At 39.0% G+C, this 13,992-nt stretch overlaps 1 protein-coding gene across 1 annotated transcript in view; it reads left to right on the top strand.

Moving 5' to 3' along the window:
* LOC139733032 (crystallin J1A-like) overlaps positions 1-13,992 on the top strand; it is an 86,849-nt gene that overhangs the window by 1,029 nt on the left and 71,828 nt on the right. Inside the window, exon 2 of the mRNA XM_071643876.1 lies at positions 2,163-2,323. Within this exon, the coding sequence (XP_071499977.1) occupies positions 2,221-2,323 (103 nt within the window). The 5' untranslated portion in view covers positions 2,163-2,220. The remainder of the gene's footprint in view (positions 1-2,162; positions 2,324-13,992) is intronic.

Consider the following 13,992-nt stretch of genomic DNA (forward strand, 5'->3'; position numbering starts at 1 on the left):
TGCGTGTTAGCGAGGAGTCTATAGTCACACAACAAAGTTTTCTGAAGACACATTTGTCCATAAAAAGAGTGTAAATTATTGCTCGTGACTGAGCAAGTGTAAGGTATATATGATGTGCCGTGCAAGCACGCGTGTTAAGCACACAGTGTAGGTGTTTGGTGCAGTGTACAATGCATGTATGTACACATTGTGTGCGTCAATTGTGAATGAGACGTGTTCTTCTGTTAATCGGGTACTCCGCTTAATCGGGTAAGAAACGCTCTGCCTGAGCCTACCCAATTATGCGGAGAGTACTGTACTAACCCTGTAAGTGTTAGTGCGTGGAGAGTCTAACATGTTACAATGTTAGACCTAACGAACGTTACAGACGCAAGGCTAACCGTTAGATTAGTTTTATGTAGTATGTAGAGGGTCTACCAGGCAGTACCAAGCCAGGGGTGGGGTCCTACATACTGGTTTTGATTAAGTGGTAGATTATGTCTATCATGGGCCATGGCCATTGTTGGTTAATGTAGAATATATTTACTGCAGTAAATACTGGCTACTGACTGGTGCTGGCTGTACAGTAAACATTGTTTGACTTTCAGTTCTACTACGGCTCGCCCCCCTTTTTTTTTTGCCCCGGAAGTGTGTAAGTGGCACTAGAAAGAAATAGATAGAAACCTTGAAGTGTGAGTGTGGTAAGGCTTTGTTTTTGTGTGAAGACCTTTTTTTTTTCTTTTTCTTTTTTTGCTTGTCAGCTGAAGAAACCAGGAAGTGGCACCCTACAGAACTACAGAAGTTGTGCTGAAGACATTTTTTTTCTTTTTTTTTTTTTGCTTGTTAGCTGATGAAACCCGGAAGTGGCACCAGAAGTCTGAAGTGGACCCCCCCCCCCCTTTTAAAAACATGGCGGCAGCCATATAATTATATCATTATCGTTAAGGACGGAACATAGTTCTCAGGAGGGCTAAAAAAATCATATTCCTCCATCTAGAAGTTACTTGCAATATGTTGAAAGGCTCAAGAAACTTGTCTGGCCAATGCGATTTGTCAGGAGAACAAGTTTGTTTTAGGGTATTTTAAGATCAAAAGTGTGTAATAATAAAAGTCAGTGTACCGATTTTCATTCGTGAAGGGTCCTCCCCATTCAATAGTGGGTAGGTACTAGTAGAATATTAAGTGATAATTGATTGGTGCCCTAACAGTATGAATCACATTAACAAGCTGCATGCTATTCACTCTTGCTTAATAGATATTGCTATATACAGCCTGATATATTGTAATCAATTACTGTAAAAGTGAAAATTTTCGCAGTGTTGAATTTTGTGCGCATTTCACATAACCAGAAACAAGCGCAAAAATAAAAGCATGTGAATATTTTTTCTTGCCATAGATGTTCTAGTAGTTGATATCTTGATTCCGCGGAATTAAAAACACGCAAAACTCTTCTTACCGGGGCAAGCGCGAAAAATTAGTCGCACGAAAATATCCACTTTTACAGTGTAAAATATCATGTAGCAGCAATGGTTGGAAATGCTTTGAGATTGCAATATTTCCGGTGCACCTTTCTGGGTATATTTTACATTTTCATCATTACCCAACTGAATTTGTGTTATCAGTGTTAGTCCACACATTTCTCAGAAGCATTTGTCTCCATTCAATAGAAGAAATTGACAGGTTCTGCAGTCCTATGGAAACTACATGGTTTACTGTTAAAGGCAGAGAAAGTAATAAGGATGTCATGAATGTAATATTGCTTTTTACTGGCATTAGACCTACAAATTCAAAGCTACACTTGCTTGATTGACAAATTGTGAGCAAGTTCCATTTCATGAGAACACTTTTTTTCTGAGACAAACAGTTCTTGAGGAGGTGAAAGTGTTATGTATGTGGCTGGCCTTCCTGATATTATTCTGCTCCAACTAATTAACCATTGCTTATCAGAGTCATGTTTTAAAGTAAATGTCAAAATAGCTTTCTCTAGCTTTCAGGATATAGCCTTTACTATGTTAAAGATTGTTAAGCTCCAAATCAGGCACTTAAGGAATATATACTTTATACATTGTGTGATTATATGTGTTAATGTATTTGATTTAATGCCTCTTCAGGTTAAAAGCACAAATTTCTGCTGGTTCTTACAAGTCTTTTTTTTTTGTTTACTTGTTTCTTCATATTTCCAGGTACTGGTACTACAAGTCTGCAAGACATTGATACGCTTCACATTTTTGTTCTCATTGAATGGGCAGTACCCCCTTGTGTGGAACTTCTACACCAATCATGTCTTCAGTCACCAGCAGAGCTGCAGGTGCCATCGTTGGGAGCTTCATTGCTGATGCTGCCTGTGAGTCCCAGAAACATTTCATTCTCTGTCCTAATAGGTCTAGGTCTTATGACTCAATTCATGTATATTCAAACTTGGTATACATTCATTACCACACAATGTTTCTGTAGGAAAAGCTTGATTAGAACCTTTGGGTGAAAGGTCTGAATGAAATTTACTTGTTTGTATCTTAGTAGTTTGTAGAGTAGTATTAGAGAGAAGAAAGACTAAGTTACATGGCACATGCTTCAAATAGGAAGATGTGTGTACATACGAGTACATTAGGCCTATACTCAGTATGCACATTCTTATATTTGATGTAATTTCCATACCACAAGAGTCGTTCAAATTACTGTAAAAGTGGATATTTTTGTGCCACTAATTTTTCACACTCAGTGGGGTTAGAAGAGTTTCGCATGTTTTTAATTCCACGGAATCAAGACACCAACTACTGGAACATATGGCAAGCAAAAATATTTGCATGCTTTTATTTTCGCGCTAGTTTCTGGTTGCGAGAAATGCATGAAAATTTCAACACCTTGAAAATTTCCACTTTTACAGTATTTCACTCTGGATAATCCCACATTTACAGCATGTGATATTGGCTGTAATATTCAGTACCCTGTACAGAGCAAAATATGCATAAGTCTTCTTAACTCTGTAGTCAAGTCACCGCTCTGAGGGAATGGAAACTAATCTTTCAAAAGCCTGGATTAAGCCTGCTACGTTCATAATGGAACACTGCAAAGTGAAGATTGAGTGATAACTGACTTTGGGCAGTGAAATGATTTTTTTTCCCACTCATTTCCCTCCCTGGAAATGCTGAATAAAGTTTGCAAATCTAGGCCTTGTCATGATAGGGTGGGTAACTTGTACCTATCAATAATGTTGTTGTTGTTGCTGTTGTTTTCCTCCCCCCCCCCCCCTGATAATTTCATTTCATTTCATTTCAATTTATTTTCATATTTCTCACATATATCACAATAAAGTATATAAATACAAAAATTGTACAAAACATAATTTAGATGAGACTTCATCGGAATGTACAGAAGTTTGATTTGGTATAAACACAAGGTCTGTATGCATGTGAATTAAACTGAGGTCATAATGCGAAAAAAATATGATGGGGCCTGCGTAAAAGCATTAGCTTGTACAGTCGCAGGTCCCATGAGTAATCAGATTAGGGGAAGTTTAAAATGCAGATGTTTTTTTAAGACCAACTATAACTGGGGAAACCAGTGGTCTAAATAGATATGTGGTCTAAATAGATATCAATACTTCATGTTTCCCTTTACATTATATAATTGTGGGACCTACAAAACAAGCCTGATTTTATGTAGGACCCATCATATTTCTCTTTAACTTATAAGATCATACTCCAGTGATGACTGTAAACAGACCATTATGCTTTTTCTTATATCAAGACAGTTGTGCATTCATTTGCAGGTGTTGCCTGATTTTTACTTTGTATTTTTGTATTGTATAATATTGTGGGATTTTTTGTGTAATTTTTTCTTTTGAGAAATATGAAAATGCATTGAAATTAGAATTTAAAAAAAAATTATCAGTGTAACACGTTTAAAGTGATTTCAGGAGCTCCACGTGTGTGCTTCGTTTTCTTTTTCCAAGCTACAATATCTATAACATCAATGTCTGATTTCATTATCAAACACAAATGCTCTTCCAAAAAAGTAGTCAAGAAGTCAGTAAAGCATGCAATATTTTAAATAGTTTGTGTTTCAAAAAGCAAGTAGTATTTGTTTTAGAGGCCCCTGTACTACTTCAGCATGACATTTGCAAGTGAAGTAAGCTATAGCAGAGCATACCAGTGCAAGGGCCTCTTCAGATCTGTGAATGTGACTATTATTCATGAGCCGAGAGCGGGAGAGCTTAACCTGTGCACCGCGTATGCTGAATGATTTAGTTGGTCACTGCAACAAATCAGATCGCTATATTTGCCCACCAGCTGTCAGTGTGAATTGTATATAATGCATATAAGCTTTGTGACATACCTCTGCTATTTGGCTGTGATTTTTGCTACAGATCGCTTGAAGCAAAATTCTGTAATTCAGCAGCATAACTTACGGAAACCAGACAGGTCATGACAGACCTTCTTCAATACCGGGATTACCTCTCAGTATGACTTACCTCTGTCTCTATAAGTTTTCTGCTCTCTTGCAATTACAGCAAGTAGGCCTCTGAGAATTAGACTACAAAGCAAACAGAAAGTCACTGACGATATGCAAACTTTGGAGTAGAAAAAAAAAGGCATTTCAGATTTCTCATGAATTTTCTGTAGACTATACTGCAAACATTGTCTGTTCATGCTTTTGATTTCATCTGTGAATTTTTGAAAGGGTATCATAACAGTTTGTAAATAACATCCGAAGGTTATATTAAGACTTCAAAGGATGAGAGGAAGCTTTTGATATATTCTCAATTGGCAGACTTGATAAGAATAAATTGACATTCATCTGCATAAACATGATTGTGAGGTGGCAGGTCAAAAGTCAAGATCAATGGTCACTGTACTTTTGTTAAAGAGCTATGACTGATGCTACTAATCATTGTCAAGTGATAATATCTTTTGAGAATAGGAGAGCAGTTGCATCACATGTTTAAGTGCTGTCCTCTGGACATAGATTCCATTAAGTCAGTCCAGTGATGGCATAATTTGTTGTAATGCTTAGAAGTAAATTGGATAGATTTGTGCAAAGAGGATTAAGGGTCAATCTTTGGTCAGTGGTCAAGATCAGTTAAAGACCAAACTGTAAATGAAGGGCCATATACATCTATGTCGCGTAGAAATAGTGATTACCTGTAAGCACATGCGCCCCAGTCTACTGCATTGTAGTCAAATTGCTTTTTTAGAAACTTTTTTTTCCACTTATTGATTTATTACTTATCTATTTCCTGTATATTATGAGTTCATAAAGGCAGAATTTTTCTATAATATACATTTTATCCTAGAAAGCAATATTCCTATGTTGTTGTTTTTATGCTAGGTCAGTAGAGCAAGCAATTACTGAAATATCCAAACTGTGAATTACTCCCAAGTGTATATAGTTGTACATCTTATGCTGATGTGAAAATAGTAGGGTAAGTACTGTAATTGTAAATATCCTTGATCGATATAAAGTCTGTAAGCCCAAGTAAAAAAAGTAGGTACTTTCTCATGTGGACTTTTGGAGAGATGTGATGCGTATGGTCCTCACTTTTTTATATCTTGCCAATATTACTTTTCTGATCTGAAGCCCTTGTTTACATTGTATACATAGGCAATTGCAAGTTAGTGCGAGTGCTTGTGTAGTTTTGCACTTCATGAATTGTCAGTCATGCACCAACTAACCTTAGACATTTCACAACCCAAACTACATGTACTTGTACCTAAGTCTACAAAGGCAGGTGAAAGTTGAATATTTTGGTATTAATTTTGGCACTATTACATATTTTGGAATGATTTTACAGCTCTGCTGTGTGTATGTGTGCATATTGATATTAATGTTTGTGCTATTCTTTTAATCTAATTCTCATTCTCCCTTCATATAATGTTTGTGCAAGTTTTCTGTGTGTGTGTGTGTGTGTGTGTGTGTGTGTGTGTGTGTGTACCAGAAGTGTAATTATCCATAATATGTATCACCAATTTGTGCCTTTGCTGTGAAATGTCGCTGAAGGCATTTTGTTTTTGTTTTTGTTTTTTTTTCAAGGAAATAATCAGCAAAGAAGGAGGGTACACTTTTCTGGTGGAGAATGATCCGATGTCACATTGAAAAGCATAGCACACATGGCTGGCGGGGATGGGATGGGGGTGGGGGAAGAAAGCATGTTATACATCCCACACCTGCAACATATCTGTCTTTCTTCATCCTCCCAGCGAGACGATGATTGATTAGATGCCTGTGTTGTGATGGATGGGCAAAGGTGTGTTATTGTGTGGGTGGGTGTGTGTGTGTGTGTGTGTGTGTGTGTGTGCTTATTTCACATTACACTTGGAAGACTGCCTGTGAAAGGGAAAGTGATGACTTTACTTGATGGAAACTCAGGACGAGACGCCTTTCTTATCCAATTCCACTTTCCCTGTTTCTCACTCAATATTTTGTAGAGTTCCCTGTATCTGCAAGTATTCATTGTTGAGACTGTAATGATGTGAAGTCTGGGGAAGAAAAGGCCTTTTGATTTCCCTGTCTTTGCATTTTGAAATGCTTCACATGTTTGTATGTTAAATGTTGGTACATTTGACCACTGAAATATAAAGCTTTTAAGATGTAGCGTTGCATGCATAGAGTGCTCCTGTTATAGCTTTACAAATTTAGCCAGGTTGTGGTCATCTATTTTATGTAACAGTTCACCCCAATGGAGCATAGATTTGATCAAAGGGATCAGATGCGAATTGTTACTGAAGTTGAAAAGGTTACTGACCCTGCCATTGCTCCCAGAGCCGTTCGATTGGTAATTAAAAAAACAAACAAACAAAACAAAAACAAAAACACCTCTTTGCACTGTAATTCAATTGAATACACAGTAGGGAAAAAGACACTACCAATTATACTCTTCAACTTTAAAGTATAATACATATAAATTGCTGTTTGAGTACTGGAATTTTCTATTGTTTTCATCTCGCTGTGGTCACATCACAAACCAGGATATGATAGCTTTATTGTCATCCCTCATAAGTTTTATGATTGAGGCTTGAAGATTTAAACTCATATATCCTTTTGATTAGAATGTGTAATGGATGTAATTTACAGGTTTTTCCCCCCTAGAAGGTGCAAGCCAAAAGCTGAAACACACACACAAACATACCCAAAGACATAGCATAGGCTAGAGACCCAGACATGGTAGATATCAGAAGGAAATGGAATCTCCAGTGTTCTCCAGCCAGTGCACACTGACCTTCCCCTGGCCCTTGGGCATTCCAGCATCCCAGGCCATGACGTATTGATGGAGACCGTTGGCAAGCAGAAGACGATGAGGAAGAGGAAGGCATCCCAAAATAGATCAAGCTTAGACCAGGAGGATGGGTAATTAAAATCAAGGGCCATGGCATTTTGTAGTGTAGGATGTTGACTTGAGAAGAATGGAGGAAGGAGAAAAAGAAATATAATGAGAAGAATTGAAATTAAAAGGAATTGAAAATGGAAGATAAGAAAAGAAAAGAAAAAAAGGCAGAGAAATGAAGTGTGATATCATAGAGAAAAAGTGAAAGAAAAGAAAAGGGGCAAGGTAAATACAGTACGCAAACTGAAAAATGTCACTGATGAATTAGATTTATGTAGGAATAGAATAGGAGAAGAAAAGGTAGGAAGAACTGAGAAAAAGATGAAAAGGTGGAGGAAGAGAGAAAAATTGTTAGGGATATAGATCCTATTATGTGAAAGGGGAAAGAGAGAGTGAAAGGAAGAGGGGAGAGGAGAAAGGAAAAGAGATAGACAGAGAAGGAAGAAATTGATAGATGGAGATAGTGACGAGAATCAAACACTCTGTATGGAGAGTGGCTGATATTGGTTGGTTGGTGAGGTTGGTGAGACTTGACAAGGACAGGTGACCAGTTTCCAACACCATGAAGGATGATGGTGATGGGGGAAGTGTGTGGGACTGAAGAGATGGACAGAATTCAGGATTTTAGCTGCTGAATCCATCTTCCCCCAGAATGAGACTGTGGAGCTATAAAAGCTATGAATTCTCTTCCACTGGCACCGTGATGGCTAAGCAATTGTGGGTTTGCTTGTCTTGATTATGCGCATGTGGTTTGGAGAGAATTTTCGTTTGCATGTTGCCATTGGTTAGAGTATCTGATAAATGTTTGATGTTGCTCGTACCCACAAATTGAAGTAGTCAAAGATTTAGATGACTGACATCCATATTGCATGCTGCTATGTTAAAGACCTGATAGTGTAGGGATGGCGTGGAGAGGGAGGACTGGCCCTGCTGGGATATATTTGAGAAATTTATGTAATGAAGCATGTACAGTTTTATCATCATCTCTATGTACATGTAAGTACACACACAGCTGAAGAATCTCGACTGGAGTCGACTGTTACTGATGAGCATACTGTAAGCCTAAGTGCACATACTCGCTGACGGGTGCTATTTATGGTTTTGAATGTATCCCAGTGAGCAACGTATGCAGATCAACTCAATCGGGTTACCCATAAATCCTCATGCTACCGAAAAGAAGAAAAAGACACGCGACACGTTTGGCATGTACTAGTATACAGTACATATGGGATGCATACTTTCATAATCATACACCAATAATATTCTACTTGCACATTAATTAACAGATATTTCATGCACCTTTGATCTTCCTACCATCAGAGTTGGAGGCAGCTCTTAACCTCCTCCTTCCCAAATCTCCCTCCCAAATTCTAAACTCCCCATAGACAGCGTATAGAACTCGCAATATTCCCTCCAGCAAAGGGTTAATTCACATCATCCAAAGATGAACAGATGGATACCAGTGCTGCTGACTCCCTCCTCCCCCCACCGCCCCCCTCTCTTCCTCACCCCACCACCCCACCGACTCCTGCAATGCTGCTAAGAGGGTCTCCATAGCATGAATACCATCATCAAAGGTCAGAGCCAGTCACCACCCGCTCTTAATGAGGACTCTAGCCGCCCCAGATGTTGGTGTCACTTATCATCTTGTCGCCTCGCTTCATCCACGGTGCAAGAGCGGATAATATACATGGTTGTGGAGATGGTATCATCATGTGTTATATCTCACATGCCATGTGCTGCCGTTTCTGTGCATTTTTTTTTTTATTGGTCAATGATAACCTTAAGATGGTTTACGAGTACTACCATTATAAATATCCCCTCCAGCATCAAACAAGATAGAGTCCAGATGCCATGCTAGCATTTTTTTACCACATGAATGTCATCCATCCCCCTCCCTCTGTAATTAAATTCCTAGTTTCTTTTATAGTGATAATTATCAAGCATCAACTGAATTAAGTCATGTCCCCCCCCCCCCCCCCCCCGTACTAGATCAGAAATAGCTCGAAAATTGTGTTTTTTTTTCATATGAGGATGAGAGTAGTTATCATATGGGTGTGGACATGAAGATAATGAGACTGTGCTTATGATGAGTTGGTGGTGGGGGGGGGGGGGGAGAACCCTGTCTGTTGACGGGTAGAGAGGAGATCGGGGTGGGAGGATGCCTTGCGAAGATGACACGGGGTGGGGAGCTAGCGGTTGAAGAGTGGTAGACATTAAGCAGGAGGAGGAATGTCAACATAAGTCTTAGGCGTTATACCCTTTGATATTTGCACAGTCACTCTGAGTTCTGAGCGAAGATGTTCAGCCATCTCCAAGAGCCCAAAACAAATTAATGCACCCATCCAGCTTTCACTCTCCGGAGCTCAAGTCTCTGTTTACATCCAAGTTTCCATCAGTCAGAGAGTGTGACTGCGTTCACACCCACACCATGATACTGCATGAAGTCCTAGCCACGTCCACATCATCAATACCAAACACAGAGGGAGAGATACTCCAAGCCCAAGTAATGGGGAATAATCATGGCTGACTATGAGTATACCATGAAGGTCTGGGTTTTGATTATTATACTCATAGAAGGAATTGCTCAAAGGCATAATTTACCATTTACAGATGAAACAAAAACCCAGCATTAATGTTTTAAAATAGCTCTAGAATGTGAGTTTAGGGATAGAAACAACCACTGTAAAAATTTGAATCCATGTAATCTATGTTAAGCATTGTTAAATACACAAAATGTGAACAATAGTTATATAATAAGAATGCTTCCAGAGTAAACCATCTACAGTTATGGTTTATTCAGAAAAATACTGATATCTCCTTATATTTTAGACTTTATTGCAAAAACTTTATATGGTAGGATGTTTTGTGATAAACAGAACTACACATATGCATCAGATGTGATATCTTGAACATTTTAAAAATCATTGCTCCCAAAGGTAAACTGGACCTTTAAGGTATGAAAATCTTGCTTTTTTTTACAATCCAAAGTAGAAAAAGTTGTGGTTATTTTGTCTCATTCTGGGGGGTGGGGGGGGGGGTTGGAGGGAGCAGTGTGGTATGGAATCATGTTATTCTCTTCAGTTAAAAAAGATTGTTAGAATTTGATTTTATCATGCTTTCTTGTCATGATATTGAGTCTGCCTTTTTTCCTCTTATTTCTTTGTATACATTTTTCTTCTTGGCTTTGTGATACCAAATGCACAGAGGACCATGTTTGACCTTTTTATTCTTGAATAGAAAAATCATGAAAATAGCAATTTGTGAAGAGTAAACTTTTCTCTGAGAAGATGTTACATATTTTATATAAGTGTGAGTCCCTGAACACAAAGAACTAGATCTCCTTTTCACATCTTCCCCTAATTTGCCATTAATGAGTTTATTCTTGCTTGAGCATTTCAGCCAGATTTATCACACCTGTCTTTTTTTCTAGTTGTAATCAGCCCATGGCATCTACTAGCATCCTTGCCCAAGATCCCTATAGGATGTAACACTACCACATGACCGAAACCATCCCATCATCATAAAACATGAAGCCTGTGTAATTCCTCCTCATCACATGGCTCCGTCTCCGAGACCTCTCCCGACACCGGCGTCCCTCGCTCCTCCCGTAATTTTAGATGAATGAAATCCAACGGCCCACTTAGGAAAGCTGGCAACTGGGTGAGTGCAAGCTCACTAGATGTCTGATTTATGCCGCCACAGGGCCCAGCGATGGAGAAATTTTGGTCATCCAGCGAAATTATGATTTTAAAGGTAGAAGGAAGATGTCGTTCTATATAAGATGGACTAAAAATCAGGAAATGTTAACAACTTCTGACTTTTTTTTTTTTTTTGCTGAGATCACATGGAGCTGAAATTCATTAATTTTTTTTTCTTCACTTGTTCATATTTGCAGGGTGCTTCTCAATTTCCCTCTATAAGACAAAAAAAATGTTTAATGGCCACAAGGACAATGCATATATGCAAAATGATTATTTGTCCTTGTTATAACCTCCTTTTTAAAGCATTTTCACACCTCTTTCTCTCTTTTTCCATATCTCTCTGACTCTCCTCCTCTCTCTCATCTCTCTCCATCTCTTTCTGCTCTGTCCACACTTGAGAAATTTTCAAGAAAGTGTGAGAAAGAGAGGACGGACTGATTTTGCTATAGCACGCATTTCCCATAGACATGTGCCCGAGTATTCTCGGGACTCGTCTTCAATGGGTCAAATACAAAAATGAATAAGCAGAAAGTTTTTCTAAAAACCTGTATTCTCAGTGGTGCCCGTTTGTGTGAGACCATGAAAGTCGGGGACGTGTGAGCAACAAAAACTTGAGAATCGATGACAGTGAAAGGCAAGCAAATATCTGGCAGGAAACTGATGCATGTTCGTATTTACCCAGCTGTCAGCATGCAGGTTATATTAGGTGTCAATGTAGAAGTTTCAAATCAAAGAGAGAAAATATACGTGAAGGAAGATAAAGCATATATATGCACCATGGGGTAAGGATATCAAATACTCTTGATATATGGCCATACACTGGGACAGCATTTACCCAGATGGGTATGTGTCTTCCCTTGTTATCATACCCCATGCTAGATTTGTTGTGCTATTACATTTCTCCATCTTATGCTATCTATAAGAAAACTTGCCAAATAATGGGAAGAAAGAGGTGAAGCCATCATAAATGATCCCTTTATCTGTGGGATGTACTGGCGTGCCAAAGACTGGAACAAATGATCACACAAGGCACCACATTTTGGACTTCAAGTGTTTGCTAACACTGCATGGGTTTAGCCCATTGAGGACAGACTAATTTTGCTACAACATGCTTTTCTCATAGACATTTGCACAGGTATACTCGGGACTCGTCCTCAATGGGTTGATAGTCCAAGAATGAGATAAAACTGTTACAGTGGAGATTAATTTGATTCAAAAGATGTGATTGAGAATGAAAAGTTATTCCCTCCGGGGGGCTAATGGGAAGACATATTTCTCATCCTAGTGATCACTTTGATACATGACATTCTGATTATGTGGAAATTACAGCCATCGTCACATTCATCTCATGACTTCCAACCTATTATTACCACTCTTGACTCATGGGGGATGATGTGTTTCATGTGCCTATTACAGCTTTCCAAGTGGTAGCTCAGTAGCAATAATAGGGGACATTCACCCTACTAAAAGCTTCAAATGAGCTTCTCTCGAAATACTCTCATGCATGCAAAACAGAAAAATCATGTCGCTGCATCATCGCCTTTTGCACATTTGTCAGCCGGCTTCGGTGCCTCGCTGATGGATGAGGTGCCATCGGGAATGAGCATGTGTTGATGCACAGACTGGAAACGAGGGTAATTTGCATAATTGCCATGGCAACGACTGAAAGCTTTACAGTTGATTGGTTGGTGCCCAACTGCTACCATAGTGACTGCATTTGAGTGTAAATTGCAATCATTCCAAAGTGGGTTTTTTTTTCTGAAATGGGACCCCAGTGATGCGGATGGGCAAATGGGCTGTATGTGTTTTATCACCATAATTATCCAAGCCATGGCTCGGCAAGTGACATCGTGGGGACACTCACCCGTAAGGTCTCTGAAACAAGCTGTTTTTCAGCCTATAAAACACTTTCGTGCTTGCCAAATAAAGAAATTATGCAGCATCAGCTCTATCTCTATCTCTCACATTTGTCACCTTGATTTGGTGCCTTGCCAGTCGATGTGGTGCCACTAGAAGCGGCAAGGAGGATGTGTTAATACATTGACTGGAGATGAATGCATCCAAGACCAATGGGACCTTCTGCTTCCTTCTGCTGAGGCAAAAAAAAAAGCCCCCCCCAAAAAAAAAAAAAAAAAAAAAGAAGAAGAAGATATTATTGCAGTGTGGCACATGGTCAGTAATCATTCTATGTGTTAATGGAGTCAGATGCTGATAGTGAATACCATTCCTCAGTTTGGTTGCTCCTCCTTCCCTTCCCCTGCCTCTTCTTCTTCATCTTCTTTTTTTTTTCCAGGTTGAATTTGTATTCATGCACTTTGCAGGATCTCTGCCAGAATTCATCTGATTGCTGTATGTTTCACCCACCTTTACCTGCTCACCAATCCAGGAATGCCATTATTGATCCTCCTATCCATGCCTGTCCTAGTTTCCTTCCTACTCCTCTCCATCCATTCCCATCGATTCCATCCACCCCGCCCCCTCTATCGTGTGCATCCACCGAACTCTACCCCCTCCATCCATTCCCAGTCCTTTACCCACCATCCATCCCATTCAAGACTTCCATCCCTCCCCTAGCCCCCCCCCCCCCCACCTCACTTTGCTAGATACAGTGTGTTACCATCTACCTTTGATCAATAATACACTGTGTCCTTTGTTATAACCAGTAGATTGTGTGTTTGTATGTGTGTGTATGTTATAGGACTCTTATGTAAGGTTGTTTGCACATACATAGAGTGACATCAGTGAGTAGGATTAACAAATCTGAAATGGAATCCAGATGCAGTTCTGAATATAAAAAAAGTATATTAATACGTATATTAAAAAGTATGAATATAATATTAAAAAGTATGCTTGGAGACTGCTAGTTATCTTGAATTTAGTTCTTGTTCACATTGTCTAATGGGTGTTTTATTGCTTTGTCTGAAAAATCAATTGCTTGCCATATGCTCAGTATTTAAATCAGTTTTGTATTACACAACTATTTTGTGG

Source organism: Diadema antillarum, unplaced genomic scaffold (genome assembly GCF_040938485.1).
Source record: "Diadema antillarum isolate AM-2024a unplaced genomic scaffold, OU_Dant_1.0 seq00000460_RagTag, whole genome shotgun sequence".
NCBI classification, from domain to species: domain Eukaryota; kingdom Metazoa; phylum Echinodermata; class Echinoidea; order Diadematoida; family Diadematidae; genus Diadema; species Diadema antillarum.